Raw genomic sequence first — 21,966 nt, forward strand, 5'->3', positions numbered from 1 at the left:
GCACGACACAAAACAATCCAAGAACCACGAAAGGCACCTGAAAGCAAAGGTCGTCTAAGTATCTCTAGAAATGTGCTTCACTGGTCTATGAAAGTAGAAGAAAATCAGAAACTCACCATGAGTGCTGTGTCCATCTAGAACGTTATAACCAGCGCAGAAAGGACTCACTTCAGAGAGAGAACACTAATCATGCTAATACTATCTCACTCTGCACTCACAGCGACTCATCTTGAGCGCCATCAGGTAGGTGTGTGTGTCGGTGTGTGTTCGGCTCAGAGCGTCGAGGTTGCCATTTATACAGAGGCAGCAGAGCCAACAGGTATGTGCAGAATCCCCTTATCTATCATTCTGTTGACAGGAGCGCTACATCAAAAACCTCGACCTAATAAATCAAATTGACTTCTGTCTTCCCACCCATGATGAAAACCTTCTGTCAAATCATGATTTGAAATAAATTAAACAATTCAATGCATCTTTTCACAGAAGAGGAAATATGTATGATTGTAGCACCAGCCAAACTCAGGTGTCCGAGCAGCTGCCACAACGAGGGGACCGAACACACAGGTTACTTTGTTATTTTTACGTCTTACGCAAATAGAATTTCACAATGACTCATTAAGTTCAGATTTTCGGGGTCATTTTTATCACAAGTCTGTTTGTGTATTTGCCAAAATGCCTGTTTTATCTGATCACTCCTGAGCCAGTGACACCGAGCTGGAAGATGAGCTAACAAGGATTCAGGGAAACAACGAGAAAACAAGTGCTGTTGACAATTGAAGTGCATCTGTAAAGCTCAGATGTGAAGCAGCAGGACCCCCCCTGCCCACTCTTTTCCCTTTGATGCTGCAGGTGAATGATACAATCAAGTGAGTCATCAGTCCCATTTCATTAGGTTGTTATTAATTGTTATCATTGTTGTCTAATCATCTACTGCTGCTGAAACCTATTCTAAAGCTCAGCAAACGAAAACTAAAACCGTTTGTTCACTGGGCGTCTGTGTAATGTATTGAAATGGAAACGAATCAAAATCTTTGTTCCACAACAAATACAACAGAACAATATTTAATGTTTAATACAGAGAATTTTATTCACATTATTTTACCTGGTCACATTCCTTCTTACTATTGAGTGTTAAATTGTTGACATAGCAGAACATGAAACATTTTACTACCTGTACATTTTGTCATTAGAATCAATAAAAACACAAAATGTGATAAGAACCTCTAGTCACGCCTTGATCTTGTTAAGTAAGTAAATCGAATGATACTAGAAAGGTCCATGACTTTAAAGTTAAAAACATAATACTGGGAAGATCAGTACGTGTATTTGCATTGGGAGGTTTAATAAATATTGCAGAGCATAAATTAATTACAGTTTCGCAGCAGTTAGAGGAGACTTACATACATGTTAGTTAACAAACCAAACAGTGTTGATCTGGAGTTAGGCATGCTGAGACCACAGGAACCGATCGCAACGCTCGAGCATCGTCTGGATCATTGCCCTGAAACAGAAAAAAAATAATTTTAGTACTTGCACTGCAAGTACAGTACTAAGCACTGCCTTAAAGATAAAGTAAATACCAGTTATTAGACTAAAAGAAAAACAGCCCCCAAATTGTAGGACGTTATTCACACAGTTTTTTCTTTTTTTAATTCTACTTATAAAACAGGACTTTTCACTGTCACATGCCCCAAACAACTGAGAAACACAGAAAAAGGCTGAAAACAACATTTTCTCCAGTATGTTAAGGCTGCATTCAATTAACAGAATCACAACATATCAGAAAATCCCCCACATTAGTCAGAAGCCACAAGAAATCCAGATGGACATTTTTGGATTTGTTGTTTTGTGGATTTTTATTGTTTATGTGTAAAAAAAATCTTCTTCTGTTCTTTCAAGTTTGATAATCTGCTCTAACGCCCACCTCTGCCTCTTCTCTGTGACTCTCAGAAGTTCACAGACCAGTTTGGAGTGAGGGGAAAGATCCAGCTGCATCACGCACTCCTCCAGGATGGCCAGAGCTCGGTCGGGCCCAGCTGTTCTAGCCAGCATCAGCGTCAGGTTCTCTGGGGTGACCTTCCCTCCACAGTCTGCTGAGCCATTGGACCGGCTGCTCCCATTCACACCTGCCACCTGCTCTGAATCTCCCAGACTGCTGCACTGCTGAGACATGTGAATCAAGAGCTTCCACTCATCCAAGGTCTGTGGCTCAACACCTGGAGAATTTAATATGGAGCAGACTGTAAATATGGATCGGTTTGCACCAATCATTGTGTCAAACAAGTGATCAGTGTTACTACAAAAGCATACATGTCATAAAGCCTTTTTAATATGAGGTTTAACAGATAAAATCAACTGCAGTGATCCTGAACTGCGATAGTGATTCCAGCTTAAACAGTTGAGACAGATATTGTGTAGTAATGCAACAAGCAGCGCAACAACTTACCATTACTATTCTATGTAGAAAGTAAAGTAATTCATTACTTTCTTTAAAAAGTAACATTGTGTAATACATTATTTATTTGAGAAACAACCCAAACAGAGCTTGTCACACATCCCACTGTAACCTGTTTTTCTGTAGCTGATTACAGCTCCATTGAAACATTTTTAAATCAGATTTACCCTCAGGTTCCTCCAGGAGGCTGATGTCATCCAGCTGACAGATGGTGCAGAACGCTTCTGTGCGACGCTGCAGCTCACGGCAGAGGTAGAGGTAGCCTGTCCAGTACCTGTGTAGACACACATTAAGTTCTCCATAAGTAATACAGTTATTGTGCTGTTATTGGACTTTATTAAATCCCTGTGGTTATCACACACCAACGGTATTGATACCTGTGTCTCCAAACTAACAGAGCAACGGTGCTGATAATACAGTCAATCATTAATTTCTCCAGATTTTAATTGGCTTTATGTTGGATTGTTATAACAACTGTTAAAAGGTGGGACCCCATACAGGATATACTTTACAGGTCAGTGTGACAATCACACTACCAAACACTGTCATTAACAGCGTAATATGATTTGTTCCTTATAGACTAAGGAAATTAGACATACCCATGACTGCGGCAACTCTCTGCCATCTTCTGCTTGGACGACAGGTCTGCAGGAAGACGAATAAGCAGAGACAGGAGGCGTCCATAACCCCAACTGAAACAATGTGAATGCCACCTGCAGCAGAAAGTGAAATTTACAGTTACAGTTATTCTTATTTTTGACTTTCACTTCAGCTTCTTGCCACACTTGGGTATAAATGGAATCCTCTAGTAAAAGGTTCCCATGATAGAAGCTTAGTTCACATCCATCCAGATATAAATGGTGATAAAAGTTATTTTCAATTTCATGTCTGTCTTCAACTTCATACCTTGAATAAAGGTTAGAAATAAAAGTACTTTTAAGTTTTTCCCCACACCTGCCAACCTTAGTTGCCACATAGTTAAGGGACAGAAATGCTATTTTACTTTTTTTTAACATACTAATGAACCAGACCTGGGCTGTCCATCAGGGGTCAGGGTATCACAGTGTTGAGGAGCATCGCAGGTAAGTGCCAGCTCCAACCAATCCTGTCGCAGAGATTCTGGTTCAAGCAGGGACTGCAAAAATAACAACCTAGAGAAAGACATGACCGCAAGATTCAGCAACGCACGATCGTTTTCTTTCTTTTATTTGACAAAAAGAAGAAAGAGGATGGTACTGAGGATGTACCTGTGCTCCTCAGTTTGTGATTGGACCAGATTATCCAGATATGCCAGGAAGTGGCTTTGCTGTGCCATGATCATTACATCAGCAGGAGTTATTGTTGGATAGAACTGGGAGAACGAGCGTACAGCTGCTTCACCATGCTTCTCATACAGCCTAGATAATAAGAGTAAACTTTTAGAAACTTCACAAGGTCCATTAAAACTTACACTGTATATTATTTGTAGAAGGTTTGTACAACCACACACTAACCTGTGTAAGTGAGCGAGGAGAAGAGGTGCGTTCCAGGGCTGCAGCTCTTTCAGACTGCGCAGTGATCTCAGCATATCAGCCCTCTGAATAACCTCCACCACTTTACTGGACCTAGTGAGCTCTATTCACAAAGACAAAAATATTAATATTATAATAAACATATTAAAACAAAACTAAATTGTCTGTCGGAGATGCATGAGAGTTTTATATGAATGTGGAGTTACCAGATGAAATCAGGTTATAAACTGTTGTTGAAAATTACAGTTTAATGTTTTCACAGGGACTTTACTACTAAAATGAGATAAATCAATCAATTAAATCATGATTATGTGACAGAACTAGGTTTCTCTTTTATTCTGATTTTGTTATTCATATGTGATTATTTGCTTACAGTTATTAAATGTTTTCTAAATTAACCAGATCTGCATTTAGAAATGTTTGGCTTGTAAGAGTCTAACCACCAAGAAGCATTAATGAATTAATGCTGTTAAGTAATTAATTACATTTTTAATGTTTATTTTTAATTATGTTTTATTTGTAAAGTGTCCTCTTTACGCAACATTTTGAAATCTCAAAATAAAACATAAAAACCTTCTGACCTAGCATGGCTTCGATGAAAGAGTGCTGCACCTGTGGCTGCTCCTGATAACACAGCAGACACATTCGTCTCATGCGGTCTTGGTCCAGCAAGAAGAAGTAGCGGCGAAGGAAGGTCGTGCACCCCATTGCTTTCTCGTCCACATGCTTTCTGAAGCAGCTAAGCTCTGTGTACAGTGTAGCCAGATGGGTGAGATCGGCCATTAGATCTGATGGTACAGGTTTGGGAGACACCACCCGCACAGGCTCTGGAGGGATCCCACATGAAACTTCAGGCGCCTTCTCAGTGGAGTCACACTGATCCAGTTTTTCTACATTATCCAGAGACTCTTCTTTATTCTCCTGTGTAGCGCCCTCTGCTGGTTCTCCTGATGAGCAGGAAGACTCCTCTTGTTGCTCTGAAGACACGTTTAGATAATCTCGCTCCTCTCCTGTTTCATCTGTAATTGAATCACCTGCACTAGCTAAGCCAGGCTCTGCAGGTCCAAGTATTAGCTCCAGCACAGGCAGCCATTCCAGCAGGGTTTCTTCCAGGCGGACTGGATCCAGTAGAACCAAAGGGTCTTGACTCTGAGAGCTGAGGTTGGGAAAATGTTAAATCTGTGACATTTAAATACCAAAGTACAGTTCAGTTTCTGCTAGAAAACTGGATAAAAGCTTGTGAAGTAATGCAGTAGTGATTCTAACACAGTGGTGAGCAGTACTTACATTGCTCTGTCTGTTGCCGATCGAAGTTCCTGCATGTCAGCCTCTGTGTTAGGCATTTCATCATAAACCCTGTAACATCACATTTATTTCACTGGTTTTATCTGATTTTCTTTAATTGAACAATTGAATACAAAGATAAAAAAGGTAAAATCTCTAAATCTGACTAGTTTCAAAAGTTCTTTTCCCATTTATACCAACATACAGATGAATCTGTTTGCAGTAGAGATTGGTTTTGTGGGTATCTACTTACTCATTTTCCATTTCTTCTAAGTATGGCACTATGGTGGCTGATATTTCTGCCTGTGCGCTCTCTCTGAATTCAGGTCGCTGCCAAAGCTCTGAGTTGATTTTCTCTGTTGTCTTCTTAACAAAACTAGAAACACTGAGAAAAAGAACCCGTTTTAAATATTTCTTTCACCAAAAGCTTACATTTGATGATTTAACTGCTTTAAAACAAACAAGTCAAACAGAACAGAAAACAGTGAATCTCCTCATGACAAATCACTGACTGTGATGCTTAGAAATGGAACAAACCACATACACCTGCACATATAACAATGGAAATTTAAAAAAAAATTCAGTGGAAAGGGGAAGTAAGCCATGTAACAGCTGCACATTAATTACTGTGGGAAGTAACCAACTTATTCTCTTTATTCTGCTTTAGTCTGCTTGTTTCCCTGAATGTTCACCTTTCTTTGACGGCCTGCAGGGCGATGCGGGGGGGTTTAGGGCGGAATGAGAGGGGAAGGTGGAACTGCAGGCCTTGCTCAGATCGCTCAGCCTCCATACGTTCACTGCTCTGTGGATCTGAATAAAGTTGGGGGCAAGAGCCAGAGGAAAACACAGATGGATGGAGTGGAGGGACATGATGACAGGAAGAGTACAAAATGCAAGCAAATGGTGTAAAGGTACCAGACACCACTCTAAATCAAATGCTGCATGAAAAACAAAAAAACAAAGCAAACAGAACCAAAATAGTGATTATGTGTGATAGAATGGAACAGACAGGAAACTTTATAAGTTGAGATGTTCGTCATTCATCAAGCATTCATCAAGCTGTCGAAGCAAATCCAGTGGAGCAGCAGAGCAACATATTTAAATCTGATGTCTGATTTCATTTATTTATTCTTTTTTCAAATCAAACCTGAAACACAGTTTTAGTAGCAAACAACAACAAAAACAAACAACAAATAAGCACATGTGATTGTTGCTGACAACAGATTTAAAGTCTCACAGTCACTTTTGGACTAATCAATCTTGCAGCAGCTGTAAATGTTCCTATTATGTTCTTTTCTGTTAAGTGTTTTTATCAATTAATATTATTCAAGGATGTTAATCAAGTCGCATATTTAGAACTGAAAATAGATTCAATCTCTTTTCACACTGAACACAGAAGAGGCAGAAAAGACATTTTTTCCTGCTACAAACACACAGACAAACAGAAACAAGTTAGAAAAGACAGAAAGAAAGAAGAAAAACAAAGGAAGTGTGTGAATGAGTTATGCGAGTTGCATTCTTCCAGTTCGGTGCGATTTTTTCACTGAAAAAGGAAATTTAGTTTTTTAGTTTATGAACCTTTCATAAACGCCAGCGAATTCTCATTACAGGTTATTCTCATTTGTGCGAGAGTGTGCAGAATAAAAAGCGGTTACCACAAACAACTATAAACAAACAACAACTATAAGTAGTACTAGTTGCAGTAGCTTCGTGTTTTCTGATCAACACTGATATAAATGCCTCTTACCAGCATCCACCTGATCTTCCTCCTGCACAAAACTGAAATCCTTGAGTCGTTCCTCCTCTGAGATGGAGTGAGCAATGAGGGAGCCTGTTTCCTCATCTGACTGGCTTCCTCTGCGGCTGATTACACGATAGATTCCACAGTCCAGGACGTTGAAGCTCTCCTGGGGAAGGTCAGCACACTGATTTGTTATGTGTATCCAGGTTTGCAGAATCTGCCTTCTTCAGTTTATTATTATACACAAACAATATTAGAACTTACATGTGAGGAGATGCTGCTTCTGCGGCTGCTAGAGGCCGAGTCCAGAGGCTCTACTTTGCTGATGACTTCCTCTAGCTGCCCAATAAGGTCCAGGTGTGTGGTGACACTGAGCTGAGACCTGAGATGTTCGAGGCGGTCGATGGGAATTGATTTCCTGGCCTAAATCAAGAGGTTAGACTTAATTTTATGAATCTATCGAGATCTATCAAGTTTATGTTTACCAGACTCAGAGGTTTGGATATATATATATTTTAAATATATGTATATATATATATATATATATATTTAAAAAAACAAACAAACATATATATATATATATACATATACATATATATATATATACATACACACACACATATACATATACATATATATACAGAGAATATAGATATATGATATATAGAAATATACACACACACACCACATAGAGATAAATAATATATAAATAGACAAAGAAATGTGTATATATATATATATATAGATATATATATAGATATATATATATATATATATATATATATATATATATATATATATATATATATATATATATATATAATTTCTTTTTGTATATTTGATATGTTTAATGCACACTATCACCTGTGTTTAAAGAGACAGATCTGCTCTGTTAAGAAGATTATAATCTTAACCTCAAATATAGTAGAGTTAAAAAACACCTGCACTTTTTAGTTTCTTTTTATGATCACACTATTCAAGGTGACAAACTTGTCATTTGTATCAGAGCATGAACAGGTATAATCTGTGATTTATCCTTGTAAGACTGATGGTCGTGATGTGAAAGCTTAGCCCAGATAAGAAAGGAAGTCAAGTTTCACTATTCACAGAAGGTGGTAAAAGCTATCTTACCCTGCTGGTGGTGATCGTGTGCTGGAACATACAACAGACAGCAGCAGCCAGAGGCCAGGACTCTCTACGCAGCAGACGCTCAACACAGCGTTCTGCAGATAGCAGGCAGAGGTGGGACAGATGTCCACTGCCATGGAGACAAAAGAGCTCACTGCGGTAGACGGCAACATCTACCAAGTCTACAAAACCACAAAACCGGTTAAGATTAGTTGACAGTAAAAAAAGGAACGACAGTATGTGTGTTCATTGCTGTTATCATAGTTCCCCGATTATTATTCTGTTCATGGAAACAATGTGTGTGTTCATAATTAGAATACAATTGTACACCTGGACAATACTAAATATTATGATAAGTAAAAGTACATGAGTACATAGAATCAACTGTACAACACAAAGGAAAAACAGGAAACCCACCTTTGACTTCAGTCCATAGAAGCACTTGTCCATTCTGAGGTGTGAAGATATAAATGGCTGAATGAGTCCATGTCAACAAGTTTTGGTCTCTACACAGAGAAATGTCGTTCCAATTAGTCAAGGGACAGGCTCATGTGCTCATGTTACTTTTTAGAAGGGATGTATAACACGATTTACATATTTGGGTGTTGTTTTTAATGATACAGGTACGATAAAAAAATATTGAATGACAAATCTACTAAAGCAGATGATAACATTACCCCAAATAAAGGAGTTTAGGGAAGGCAATTGACTGGGGGCTCTTCTGCATCGGATTGTAATATGGCTCATTCCTGTAAGAAATCAGGAACAAAAAAAAAGAGAGAAGTAGAAAATAAAAGGCAGTTTAAGAGTTTGATCTATTACAAAAGACAAAAATAACTAAATAAATAAGAACCTGTAAGTGATGAGAGGCAGAGGAGGACAGGCCAGCAGCTGTTTAAACTGATGGGTGCTCAGAACCTCGCCATTAAAACCGGCCTCCCATATTCGAGACCCTGGGCGGGCACAGAACAGCAGGGGTGGCTGACCTACTAACAATCCCTTGTTATGAGGAAAAAAACAAGCCCCATACTCCCCGTCACGCTCCTTATTTCCAACGCGCCAGAACTTCTCCCTGAAAACAGGTAAAGACAGAAGGTTCAAATAGAATATGAATAATTGTGATGTTCACTTATTGCCTATATGTGCTTCACTTTGAGAAATTACTGGTACACATAGAATAAATATGCTACATTTAGTAACAATGAGAAATTAGTTGTAGCTCATCACAGAAAATGAATTTAGTACAAGTCAAAAAATCCAGGAACACTTTTTAAAACATCAATACTAATTGGTCCTTTATACTATGTATAATTAAAAACTAGCTTTACTATACAGATTTAACGTGTGTCTCAAAGACACTGGGCAGGTATTTGCTGATAAATGGGCATTAATGTGGGCCCTTTAAGTGTCACTGTCCTTAAAGATGTGCTATCAGAGAGGCAGCCACACTGGCACTTACTTCTCTGTGTCACACAGATAGCAGCGGCTGAGGGAAGACACAAGCAGGCGGCCATCTTGGTACCCAAGCTGAACAACTTTAGAGTCAACAGTGGTCACAGTTTGAACAGGGAAGATAACAAATGCTGACCCCTAAGCAAAAAACAACAAAGCACATTTTGATTTGTTATATTTCATGACGATCAAGTTTGAGAAGTCAGTGGATTGATTAACATTATCTTGTGACTTAAAGGATTCAGCAGGCTGAAAGCCATACATGTGTTTACTAAGTGTCTACACATAAAAGCAACAATTACTTTAAATACGTTATTAGAGAGGAAAATTTCACTGTTAACACATAATACCTTGCCCAGCTTGGATGATCCTGCACGGAGAAAGGACACCTTGCCTCCTGAGTCCCCAGCAAAAACTCTGAGTGCACTAGTGTCCCAGCAGAGTGCTGTAATGGTCTGACCTCTGTGCTCCCAGGACATGCTGACTCTCTCTGGACGACCCCGCCTCTCCAGTTGCAGCTCCCACACTACAACCAGACCCTGACTGGAACAGGAAAGAGAAATAAACATAGTGACCACTGTCAACAACAACACATTTAACACAGAGATGAGTAGGAATGAAAGAGAGAAGGGTGAAGGATGGCTGGATGTCATATAAAGGCAGATATGTCTTTAGCACGCAGAAAAACTCACCTTGTTGCAACAGCAACAAAGTCTTCATCTTGAGGGCAACACGCCACTTGAGTGATTGATCCTTCCTAAAGAGAAAGACCCCACAATTTAGAATTCATAAGTAAATGTGGACAAATGTGACACACACAGACACTTTGTTTCACATGCTGCTGTATCTGTTAACGACAAACAATGAACAATAAAATATGTTAACACAATACACATGCAGTCATATGTCACCTTGTGAGTGAGAATAAGCCTTTGTTTCCAGCCCTCCCTCTGAATCAGGTGTAACCCTCCAGATGAGGTTCCTAATGCAAGCCATTTCCTTGACACTGCCAAACAGGTACACTGTAACGCAACAGAATCAAATTTAGAAAGAGCTGACATTTTTGAGACATGATATTTTTCTTCCATCCAAGCCCACTAAGAAAAAACAAATAGTTTTCTTGTGTTAGTGGTATTTTTCCACTCTGCACTACAGTAACTTCAAATATACCAATGAATATCAAAAAATTACCATGAACTGCCTACATTTACTGATTTAACAATAATACTGACTTAGACATGTGATGGTGAAACCTACCTTGAGCCTGCCAGAATCTAAACGTAGTGCAGACAAGAGTGGATCGAGGCAGTCAAACTCTGCTAGGACGTGACTGTGGTTCTCTGGGACAACTGGTAGCAGAGGCATCTTTACTGGTGACCCTCCAAAACAGAGCTGGAATGAAAGTCAGTAAACTATAAAAGAGGTGTCATATCACAGCACTACATCACTACTCTGCTTCCCTGCAAAACGCAGCCCCTAGCCATGTGGCATCACCTGACTTTCAGTAGTGCACGCATCCTATCAAATTAACCAGTCATGACTCCATTTTACACCGTCTCTGTCTGGAGAAAGCCCCTCTTAAGACTAACTTGTGTAAAGAGTTAAGATTGTGGTCTTGAAGAATATTAGTAAAATGTTTGCTGACATTTCAACATAATACCAGTGTGAAGAAGAAACTATTTTTTAATTAAATGAATTATTCATTTACATGCAAAAGTCTGTTTTAGGTTAAAGTTATGTTAAATACAATAGAACACATTGTTGTTAGTTTTGATTTACTTTTTGAGATCTCACATGAACTAACATGAGGAAGCAGAAGCAAAACTACAGATAATTAGAGCACTTATAATACTGTGAGGAGAAACATTTAAGCGAGAATGTTTTTTCTGCATTAAAGTAGTTGACACAAGACAAATGTGAAAAATAACAGTCAACTCTGACCTCAGACCCTCTGTTTGTTGGCACTCTACTGTAACAGGAAAAGTCTCAGGGCGAGGCTGAATACATACTGGTCTAAACACAGTTGCTGGACAGAGTTGAGGCAAAATTTTGAAAATGTCCCGCAATGATCTCGATGTTAAAGAGTCCTGTTAGTTGGTAAATCTATGCTTTACTTACAGTACAAATTAAATTAGCCATAAAACACTAGATTTAAAAAACAAGCTGCAATTCAGAAAAAAACAGTTTTACCATATAAATGTAATTTCAACTCATACATGAAATGAAACAGAAACAATAATAATTTATACTTCAGGGGGAAATTCTGGTGGGAAGGCAGCTGCCAAGTGTCTGAAGACACTTTCACATGTGGCCAGAAGGAACTGGAAGAGGAACCACAGTCCTGGGCTTCATGGTCACCTGTCCTGTCAACTGATCCACAGCCACCCATAGATGTTCACATGACACATATCAGATCAGGGCTTTTGATCTGTTTGTTTACTAACAATCAGTTTAAGTTAATAGTGATATATTTTATATCTTTGAATGTTTTCTAGTTGCAGTAGTTCTGAGTAAAAATGGCTAGTTATCCTAAACTTCACCCTAACCAGTCGTGTTTTATCATAGTTAACTTTAACTACTGACCTAACTAACTAGCTCCCATTAGCTTAGCTGTTACTAATATTAACCAGCTAACGTTAATTAAAGCACGTTAATTGGTCGTTCACGTTACCAGGTCTTATTTAGTTAACCAACTAGATGATGTTACAAAAACATATTAATAGCTACTGCAGCCTAACTAGTGAACTAGTTAAATTAGCTAGACGCTTAATTAGCAACATGTAAGGCGAGATTAAGTTGCAGCAACTAACAGGCGTCAATTCAATCGGCCGATTTATGGCATCACGGGACCAGTGTGTGGACTCTGATTCTAACGTTTCTGACTAAAGTAGCTGCTAGCTAACATTAATACGACCTCTAATGCTGTAAAAACATAACACAAGCACAGCATGGCTATGTTAAATGTCTGAAGCCATGTTTACTAGTGGTACGACTAATCTTTAGCTTGTTAATTCAGTTCTCCAACACGTCCCACAGTCACCGTGTTCACACTATTTACAATTAGCTGGTTAGCAAACATGCTAGCTTGAACTGACGTGTTATCATTCAGCCGCTGCTCTCTCTATTAAACTCACCGGACAGTCGGAGTGTCAAATCCACAAACAAACCACCGTCTTACATCCCTGGTTTTGTGGAGTCCTCCAGGAGAAAGTCAGCGGTCAGAGTCACGCCACCCTCACGGGAGCCAGCCGACGCTTGTCACCGCTGCGCTCAGCTGATGGGAGGGCACTTCCTGGCAGAGCAGCGCTGCATGATGTGTTCGTCAAAATGAAAACTAAAACCGTCGCCAAACATTATCCAGAGCAAGGTACACATTTGCAGAAGCAACAAAAGTCCAAACCCCTAGATTTAAAAGTAACACTGCTCGACAAGGATTCACATTATTCAATTATATATTAATCAGGTGTCATATGAACAATGACTCACGAGGTGCTGTGATCAATCTTCCAGTTAATACAGTAAGAGATCACAACAGACCACGCTTCTTATCTGTGGTGGACAAAATCCAAATCTCTTTCTGTGCAAAGTATATAAATAAATCTGACAACAAAATGAGTCTCCAGCCTTCCAAGGCTTGTGTCAAGACCTGCAGCCTTTTTGTTTAAAAATCTCTTATTTTGTTACTATCCCTCCAGAATAAATCAACAGGGTTTCAGATTTTACTAACTTAGACTGTAGACGCCTCATTATAAACCATTTTCTCACAGAACAACGTCTGTGGTTTCTTAATTTCCACTGTAAGGGCTTCAGGAAGGGATCTAATCATGGACAGTATCAATTATTAACACGTTAACATAAACCACTGAGTTTTGTTTTAAAAAAAACTTGAAAACTGTGAAGCTACCCTTTACTGGTACCAGACTAAAGTGCATTGAGGTTCATAAACGTGATTGAATACTGCAGTTTCAGTAGGCATGAACAAACATTTTATGCCTCACTTTAATTCAGTTAAATTTTTGTCTCCAGTGCAGACATTACAAACCAGTGACGGTGTGATCTGAGTCACACACACTAATGCACTCGCGCGTAAAATGTCTTAACAGTATTGCTATATTCACTTCCCCGTTTTACTTCAGATTTTCAGGAACTTTGTTTCAAAAGTCGACAGTGCTGAGAGTGCTCTTTGTGTGTCTGAGCTTTCGTTCTTTGCTCTGTGCACTGAGGAAACACACATCGACAGTCCTCTGCTTGCATCTCACACCTCAGCCAGTTGTCCTGAGAGCATTTTTCCTATTTCCATCTGATATTTGGTCATGTTACAACATATTAAAAGACCTGTATAAGCATTACCAACGTCAATCTTTCAACCACTGAGAAAACACAAACAAAAGAGAAAGACACTAATTACAGTTATTTGTGACTGAGATGCAGTTAGTCTCTGCTGAAATTAGGGGATGTAGCAGCGTCCTTCTATATCCTCATCATTAAGTCCTTGTGGACTATGATCCATTAGGCTGTGCTCTACGGTCTCTTCACAGCAGTCTGGACCCTCACAGGTCATTTGTCCATATACTTTAATGTCTTCCTTGTCCTCTTTTGGATAGGTCATCAGAACTCAGGTTTTCCTCATCATCCGACGGGTTTGCCAAATGTGGAACTTGTTATAGGCTGTCTGCAACATCTCCTCCAAGTGCCCTGTGAGCTGTGGGAACATCAAAAAGATTCAGTACATATGCCAGCTGGTATCAGCCACAGTGTCAACGTTAGTAGTTTTGTTACTTACATTTGCACTTAAGTACTGACGCTGAATCTTTTCCTGAAAGGGACAAAGCTTGGTCATCTGAAATCTCTCAAGGTTCGACTTCATTTTAATTACCTGAATAGTATGAGAAGGAAAGAACCATAGAAAATTATCAAAATAATAAAGTTTGATGAATCAGATAATGATATAAACTATAGATCTACTGCATAATGACACATGCTGGAGGTAAATAATAGGTATTTACTAAACCCAGTGCTGTAACACTAGTTATATTATATATATATATATATATATATATATATAACTATTTTTGTTTCTGTGTGAGCAACTGACACCAATAGCACCTATTACTGTAAAGTGTTCTTTACTGTACCTGGCAATAAACTGGTTTCTGATTCTATTACATTCATAGATGCTACACTGTTGGCAGCACTGTTAAATACAAGTGTGTTTTATATTGCTCAATATATATCACACGGCAATAATCTATATAATATTAGAAGTATAAAGGAATGTTTTCCTTTCCAAAATTATGGTTGTAATCTGTAAAGTGAAAAATAAGTCACCTTCTCCTCCAAGAATGGTGTGTTAACAGGAAAACAGGACCAGAAGTGTCTCAACAACTCTCCAGCAGCTACGTAAAGATGCTTCAATTCTCCCTGAACCTCAGTGGGTACCATCTCTGGAAAAAAAACAAAGATAATGCATGAAAAAAAAAGTCAAATTATTTTAGGCTGCAAACAAATGAGTTTGCAAATGAGAACTAAAAGTTCACTGTGTTGCTCGGCAGCATTTTAGCTACCTCACACACTTCACAGCAAGTTACATTAATGCCAATTAGCAACACACTTACGATTTATGGCTTGCTGTGCTCCTGCCTGCATTAGGACACCCCCTGGAGAAAGAGCTGCAATGGCAGAACTAGCTGCTGAGCTGGACAACACCTGCACATAATATTACAATGGCAAAACAATCTGAAAACTGAAAATGATTATATCTAAATTTCTTAAAAACACAACAGAAAAGCAACACATTGAGATGCACATGATTTTTAAGAGCTTTTTTGGCCTGTGGTTTGGTTATTGTTAGCTGTATCTATAATATTTTCAAGACTGAATCCAAATCTTATGACCTGATACAATAAATATGAAGGAATCGAGTTAATTAATCATATGCTATCAGTAGTACGTCTATGTTGACTAGTTAGAATGATTTCAAGACCCTATCAAAGGTATGTCTTTAAATGTAAACATTCAGAACATTAAATATAGAAATACTTTCAGTGTCCACTTTATTAGGCACACCAGTGCAGTCTAACACAAAAATCTACTTTTATGATGCTGATAATGAATATTTAGTTTGGTTTTATTGACACCGTCAAAAAAAGTGGTAATTTCTGTTAGTGATCATGTTTGTACTTTATATTCAGAGATGTTTCTAATATTCTGCCCCATCATGTATAAAAACACCAGTAGTCCAGTACACACCATCAGTAACTGAAACCTCAGGAGAGAATATATCAGTGGAACATTAAACATTAAACTCCTTAAACCTATTGCAGCACTGCTCTATATGACTGCATTAAACTGCACCCATCTAACTAATGAGGTAGACAGTGTACAGTGTATAATCTAACCTGAGTGAGGTTGGGTTTGTAATTGGCCATCTCATGCCGGATGTAGTTGACCGAGTTGATGATGTCCTGGCTTGTCTTATACTGTTGGGACTGAAGTGGCACAGGACCATGAGCATACCTTATAAAAAAAGATAAATGTAGAGTAAAAAAGAAAACCATTTTATTAAGTCACATCACTTGGATACGATTAAGTGAATAAACCAGTGAATTAATTCTTCAACAACTATTAAGGCTAAAAATGTCTTTTTTATTTTTTTAATCAGCTTAAAACATAAAGTGGCTGCAGAATAGACAAGCATCATTTCCCCTCTCTGCAAAGTCATTTTGTGTCCTAATGTGACATTGTGATGTTGAATTTAAGTCACAGATAAAGCAATGAATCAGCCATTCAGAGGGAAGTGAGACTCAACAACAACAGCACAACAGCCCCTTCTCAAAATTATCTCAGTTCATTTCTGGATGCAAAAACCACAAAATATTTTAAATCGTGGGGCTTTCAATTCTAGTTAAAAAAAAGGTAGATATTAAAACTATTTGGAGGCTGCAACTCTAAAATGCAAAAAAACCTACTTAGTTTTCTCAGCTTCACTTATCAACCAAATTCATTATGAGTTTCCTTCAATAATCTCTGTGATTAGGAGTTAACGGTAAGGAACAAAGAAGAAAATAAAAACAGTACCTGTCTGATTTCTTCAGATTTAATGCAACTGTTTTTGGTTTGTTTTCCCTTTGCAGATCCTCAAATTCTATGGCTTCTTGTAATTTTACCTAAAAAAAAAAGCAACAGTCTGAGAAAGAGTAACAGTTATTTTGTATATTTTGCATATTTCTGTTTAGCTATGGAGCCCTCATACCTTCTTTAGAGGAGGTTGGAAGAAGTCTGAATCCCTCGAGTTTCCATCTGTACTGCTCGTCTCACTTGCTTGGTCAGTTAGCGTTTCCCTACAAAAAGTTGAAGCAGTTAGCAAAGAGATGAAAACAAAGAGTAGGTCAGATTTTATTATGGATTTTCTTTACCCTTTGCGTGAGCCTGCTGCCAGCACCATGGCACTGTGATGGTTGAACCGCTTTATAATGGCATAGTTGCTGCTCTCCTTCACCGTCCTACTTGCATTGGAAGTTGACGGCATTGTTGTGCAAACTCCATAACCCTGTATCACAGAAAAGTGTTCAAGGTTGAAGGAAGATGAAGAAAAGTATAGTGTGGCCGCAGGTGGCAAATAATCTCACCTCATCTAATGATTTATCCTCTAACAACAGGAGGTCGACCAAAGGATTCCTCACTCCTTGAACCACCATAGACTTTAACCCTGCAAGAGACATTTAAATAAAAGTACTAGTGACATTTACTGCATCAAACAAATAAAACATGTACTGACAACACTACAAAATCCCCCTACCTTTTTCATCCTGCTTGGCACACTCTGAGAAGATATCCTGTGTTCCCGTGTTGATGCGGTCTCTGTGAAAATAGTGGGACTGGAAAAAGCGGGTCCAGAACTCTTTCTCCGTCAGGTTATGAGGCACATTTTCACTATACTTCTGCTTCACTGTAAGCACAATGCATGTTGACATGTTAATATTCAGTTAAAAATGATGAGCACCGGTTGGATATTTAATAATAGCAACCAAGTTGAACAGAAAAGTAGACATTGTCTAGCTAAGGACAAATAGCAGCTAGTTTCAAAAAGCAATTGCAAAAAGAAACATTGCTAAAATTAGGAGCATTCTGTCCCAAAGTGATGCTGAAAAACTAGTCCATGCACTTGTTACTTCCAGACTGGACTATTGTAATTCCTTATTAATGGGATGTCCCAATAACTCATTAAAAAGCCTCCAGTTAATCCAAAATGCTGCAGCCAGAGTTCTGACTGGAATTAGCAAGATAGATCATATTTCTTCTACGTTAGCTTCTCTCCATTAGCTCCCTGTAAAATCCAGAATTGAATTTAAAATTCTTCTCCTTACTTATAAATCCCTTAATAATCAGGCTCCATCTTATCTTAAAGACCATAGTTCCATATCTTCCAAGCAGAACTCTACGTTCTCAGACTGCAGGTTTACTTGTGGTTCCTAGAGTTTCCAAATGTAGAATGGGAGGCAGAGCCTTTAGCTATCAAGCCCCTCTCCTGTGGAACCAGCTCCCAGTTCAGGTTCGGGAGGCAGACACCGTCTCTACATTTAAGACTAGACTTATAACTTTCCTTTTTTATAAAGCTTATTGTTAGAGATGGATCAGATGACTCTGAACCATCTCTTAGTTATGCTGATATAGCTTAGTCTGCTGGGGGACCTCTACTGATACACTGAGCTCCTCTCCTCTCTCCTTTCTCCTGTATCAATGCAAATGCCACCATTGCATGTCATTAACTTTGTGTCTTCTCTCTCCTGTAGTTGTGTTTCCTCCTCTCTGTCTCCCTCTCTCTGTACTTTTCTGCAGGTATCCTCGGCCTGGAGCTGGACATCTCCAGAATCCAGAGTACCTGCCCAATGTTCTTGCTGCTTGTTGTTGTCTTAATGCCTGCTCTTTTCTCTCTTCTCTTTCCACTCACCCCAACCGGTCGAGGCAGATGGCCGCCCACTATGAGCCTGGTTCTGCTGGAGGTTTCTTCCTCTAAAGGGAGTTTTTCCTCTCCACTGTTGGCTAAAGCTTGCTCAAATGGGATTGTTGGGTTTTCTCTATAATTTTTTGTATAAATATTTTCTGTAAGGTCTTAAACCTTACACTCTAAAGTGCCTTGAGATAACTTCTGTTGTAAATTGGCGCTATACAAATAAAACTGAATTGAATTTAATTGCTCTTTTCTGTCTGACAGTGTGTTAATCAGTAAAAACTGGAGTATTCTTAGCTGAAATGAAAATCTTTGATTGTAGCAGTCTTTTCCTAGTTCATTATTAGTGTTAACACTGATGGGCTAACTTCAAAGTGGAGCTTTAATTCTTTACCTGCAGGGTATGTTCTGAAGATGGATTCAATAATGTCAGCAGTCAGATTATATCTCAGTCCGTTGCAGCCATCTGTCTGAGGTCTAATGTCTGCCTATAATGGATGATAATGAAGTCAACATTTACTAATTTGTTGTTAATGCTTATCCAATAATAAATAAATTATGATGTTTAAGATTACTTTAATGTAAGGCATAGATATAAAAGGTATAATCTACTCACCAGAAATGCTCCAGATATACCAACATCCTGTTTATTGTTGTACAGCGCAGAGTCTGTGTTGTTTATGCCTCCTAACCTGTTGGCCCAGAATTCCTCAGCACTGATCACCTGGCTCACCACGAGATCTTTATATAACTGGAAAAGCACTGGATCTTCTTGAAGCATCCTACAGGAGAAAAAAAACCCATAATAATATTTTAAGATGATCATTTCAGCTTTTACAAAATTTTGACCCAAGTAAATGCTTGACACATAACCCAGGCTGCTTCAATAATTAGTCCGCTGTCCATGAGGCTATTGTTAATTTTCTAAGTTCAAAGACTGTACTAGTTTATTGTTTTTTAAACTACATCATGGTATTATAAGAACAAAATCGACAGTAGGTTCTACTCTTATAAAATAAAAATAATAACAAAAAGTTAGCACCCCCACTTTTTATTCTATATTTGTGTGAAAACAATAAATGATCATCTGATCATAGCAGGCCTTCGTATTAAGCAAATACAATCTCAGAGAAACAACAACATATGACTGTTTTTCCACTGTGCCATTATTATTTAATGAAAAAAAAAAATCTATACTTTCCAACCTGCTTGGACTCCTAAGCCCACGTTACTATTGAGCATGTAAATTAGTTCCAAATAAAATACATTTTTCTAAATCAGCTGGGCACTCTTTATTTATATAAAATAATTAAACAAGATAGTTGTATTTTTGTTTAGGATCAGTTTGGTGAGCTAGGAAGTGAGGGACTGACACCAGAGAAAAAGCTGGAGTCCTTTTTGTTTTTGGATTTTTCATATTCTTGGTTAGCAGCAGAAAAAAAAACAGAACATTACCAGACTTATCTTTTAAGGACAATCTTGTGAAAACTAGACTAAACTCTCACCTGTTTTTCTCCTCCAGTTCCTTGTTGGCCTTCTTCTTGAACTTGGGCAGCAGCTGCTGCAGCAGTTCCTTAGCAGCATCTCGGTCTTTGAGTGCACTGCTCTCATTGGCAAAGTGGAATGTGGTACTCTCGCCAGTGTGGAGGACCAGCTGCAGCTGAATTTTGGCTTTACCGTCCGGGCTGATCTTCTGACCTGTGCAGAGCAGAAATAAAACAATGCTTGAGAACCCACCCACCACTATATTATCACTGTTGCTGTACCTTGGTCGTCTCCAGTACTTACATCGAATATCTGCATATAAGTGGCTGACTGTGAAGCGGTCTTTGCCCTCTGGACCCCAGGCTATGCGTTCAGCCATCAGATAAAGTGTGCCATCCTGTTTCCTCTGGCGAACCTTTTTTACCACCAGCAGCACCTCCTCTGAGAGTGATGCCATGGCTCAAAATAAGAACTGAGAAAACACAAACTCTCAGTGATTATCACCACTAATCATATCCTTCACAGCAGCAATGATCGGATAGCACAGATATAAGAATAATCCAGACATTATAAATAAAGGAGTGTGAACTCACAAACAACTATTTGACGTTTAATGACTGTTAGAGACTTTATATTAGCAGCGTTAACAGCAGCAAGACAAGCGAGCACTTACTAAAACATAAAGCACTATGAAATAGGAACAGGCACGATTTTAGCTAAATACACAACAAGCTGAATTAATTTACTGAATCTGCTGCCTTATCATCTTCTACATTATAATCTAAACTCAGACAACCCACAGCCGTGTTGACCACCAACTTAGCTAACCAGTGGTACGTTAGCTAATGTTAACAGTCAAGAAAAGAAAAGGGCTGAGGGAGAAGTCGGCAGAAAACTTACTTTACCTCAAAACTAATCAACACTGCAACAAATACTTCACTTTCCCTCAACGCATAATCCCGATTAATTGTTCTCTGGCATATAAAAATTAAAGAATGCGTTATTTTAAACTGAATTTTGACTACTCTAACAGTGAGCGCCCTGACTACAGCGCCGACATGACTGCCGAGCTGTGTTACACTAAAAACGGTCCGGTGGGATCAAACGATACAAAGGTTCCAATCGGAGGGCGATAATCTCTTCAGCAAGATCTAATTAATAACTACAATAGAGTGTAAATGTATTACTAATTATAATATTTTTGCTCATTATTGTACTAATTAATTTAAATAGCGCCCTTTGTAAAAACCCATCACAATAATTTGGTTTGTTAATTGCAAATATGAATGTAGGCCTATTTTTGTATCCAATAAAAAATGTAGGCTATACAAATATAGATATTTTATTAATGAATCTATCACTTTTAAATTCGGTTCATTTATTTGTTTTGCTTCCAAAGTCATCAGTTACGGCAGATGTAGTGGGGCAATACATTTGTTCTCTAAGGACAATTTTGAAGTGCTTATAGGGTAGTTTAAAAGAGCAACTTTTGCTTTTATTCCATTATAATTCAGAGGGCGTATGCATGTTGTATTCAAAGCTAAAAGCAGTCCTACGAAATATTAGAGTGTGTGACTTTTGTTTGGACAGGCAGTGTATATCATCGTTATATTATCAGCACATGTCAAACAAACCTGGACTAGACTTGTTCATTTATTTTTCCAAACAACATCAAGTTCTTCATTTCTCAATTTCCAGTACTTGTACTTATTTAATTCAAGCACATTTCAGTTTGTCCTTTAACTTGTAACAAAGGAATTTACTTGAGCAGGAGTTAGTATAGTTTTGCCACCTTAGAGTAGTTGGTAGGGTTGTATATATAAAAGTTAATAGTAGTCCAGAGATTGGCTTCAAAACTGCAAGTCTAGTCTAATCTGTTTCTCTTAAAAGCTGAAATGTGAAAAGGGATTTTTACAGGCGGGTCAGAACCAGTATTTTAGTACCAACACCTGTAGTCAAA

General features: G+C 38.4%; 2 protein-coding genes across 2 annotated transcripts; both read right to left on the minus strand.

Moving 5' to 3' along the window:
• Positions 1 to 1,061: 1,061 nt before the first annotated feature.
• On the minus strand, positions 1,062 to 12,872 carry hps5 (HPS5 biogenesis of lysosomal organelles complex 2 subunit 2). Its single transcript, XM_026365704.1, has 23 exons — positions 12,706 to 12,872; positions 10,829 to 10,963; positions 10,483 to 10,593; positions 10,264 to 10,328; positions 9,922 to 10,114; positions 9,579 to 9,709; positions 8,973 to 9,191; positions 8,797 to 8,868; positions 8,537 to 8,625; positions 8,123 to 8,301; positions 7,256 to 7,414; positions 6,998 to 7,157; positions 5,943 to 6,060; positions 5,504 to 5,635; positions 5,254 to 5,322; positions 4,548 to 5,122; positions 3,949 to 4,069; positions 3,703 to 3,852; positions 3,487 to 3,606; positions 3,055 to 3,168; positions 2,623 to 2,729; positions 1,925 to 2,216; positions 1,062 to 1,501 (listed from the first exon to the last, which is right to left on the minus strand). The coding sequence occupies exons 2-23, from the start codon at positions 10,934 to 10,936 to the stop codon at positions 1,441 to 1,443; spliced, it is 3,345 nt and encodes a 1,114-aa protein (XP_026221489.1). The 5' UTR covers positions 10,937 to 10,963; positions 12,706 to 12,872; the 3' UTR covers positions 1,062 to 1,440.
• A 662-nt stretch (positions 12,873 to 13,534) lies between these two features.
• gtf2h1 (general transcription factor IIH, polypeptide 1) lies at positions 13,535 to 21,075 on the minus strand. Its single transcript, XM_026366638.2, has 15 exons — positions 20,912 to 21,075; positions 20,310 to 20,478; positions 20,027 to 20,219; positions 19,138 to 19,303; positions 18,916 to 19,009; positions 17,370 to 17,519; positions 17,200 to 17,279; positions 16,987 to 17,120; positions 16,824 to 16,911; positions 16,649 to 16,737; positions 15,970 to 16,087; positions 15,187 to 15,277; positions 14,900 to 15,015; positions 14,355 to 14,447; positions 13,535 to 14,273 (listed from the first exon to the last, which is right to left on the minus strand). The coding sequence occupies exons 2-15, from the start codon at positions 20,461 to 20,463 to the stop codon at positions 14,187 to 14,189; spliced, it is 1,653 nt and encodes a 550-aa protein (XP_026222423.1). The 5' UTR covers positions 20,464 to 20,478; positions 20,912 to 21,075; the 3' UTR covers positions 13,535 to 14,186.
• Positions 21,076 to 21,966: the final 891 nt, after the last annotated feature.

Source organism: Anabas testudineus, chromosome 6 (genome assembly GCF_900324465.2).
Source record: "Anabas testudineus chromosome 6, fAnaTes1.2, whole genome shotgun sequence".
NCBI lineage: Eukaryota > Metazoa > Chordata > Actinopteri > Anabantiformes > Anabantidae > Anabas > Anabas testudineus.

Excerpts from the sequence above, each read along its gene's own strand:
- gtf2h1 (XM_026366638.2), bottom strand. The coding sequence starts at position 20,463 with ATGGCATCACTCTCAGAGGAGGTGCTGCTGGTGGTAAAAAAGGTTCGC. Across the intron at positions 20,220-20,309 it reads CTTATATGCAGATATTCGAT|GTCAGAAGATCAGCCCGGAC; the intron begins GTAAGTACTGGA and ends TGCTCTGCACAG. Across the intron at positions 17,121-17,199 it reads AGGATAAATCATTAGATGAG|GGTTATGGAGTTTGCACAAC; the intron begins GTGAGATTATTT and ends TCTGTGATACAG.
- hps5 (XM_026365704.1), bottom strand. The coding sequence starts at position 10,936 with ATGCCTCTGCTACCAGTTGTCCCAGAGAACCACAGTCACGTCCTAGCA. Across the intron at positions 10,115-10,263 it reads TTTGTTGCTGTTGCAACAAG|TCAGGGTCTGGTTGTAGTGT; the intron begins GTGAGTTTTTCT and ends TTCCTGTTCCAG. Across the intron at positions 8,626-8,796 it reads CCTAAACTCCTTTATTTGGG|AGACCAAAACTTGTTGACAT; the intron begins GTAATGTTATCA and ends TTCTCTGTGTAG.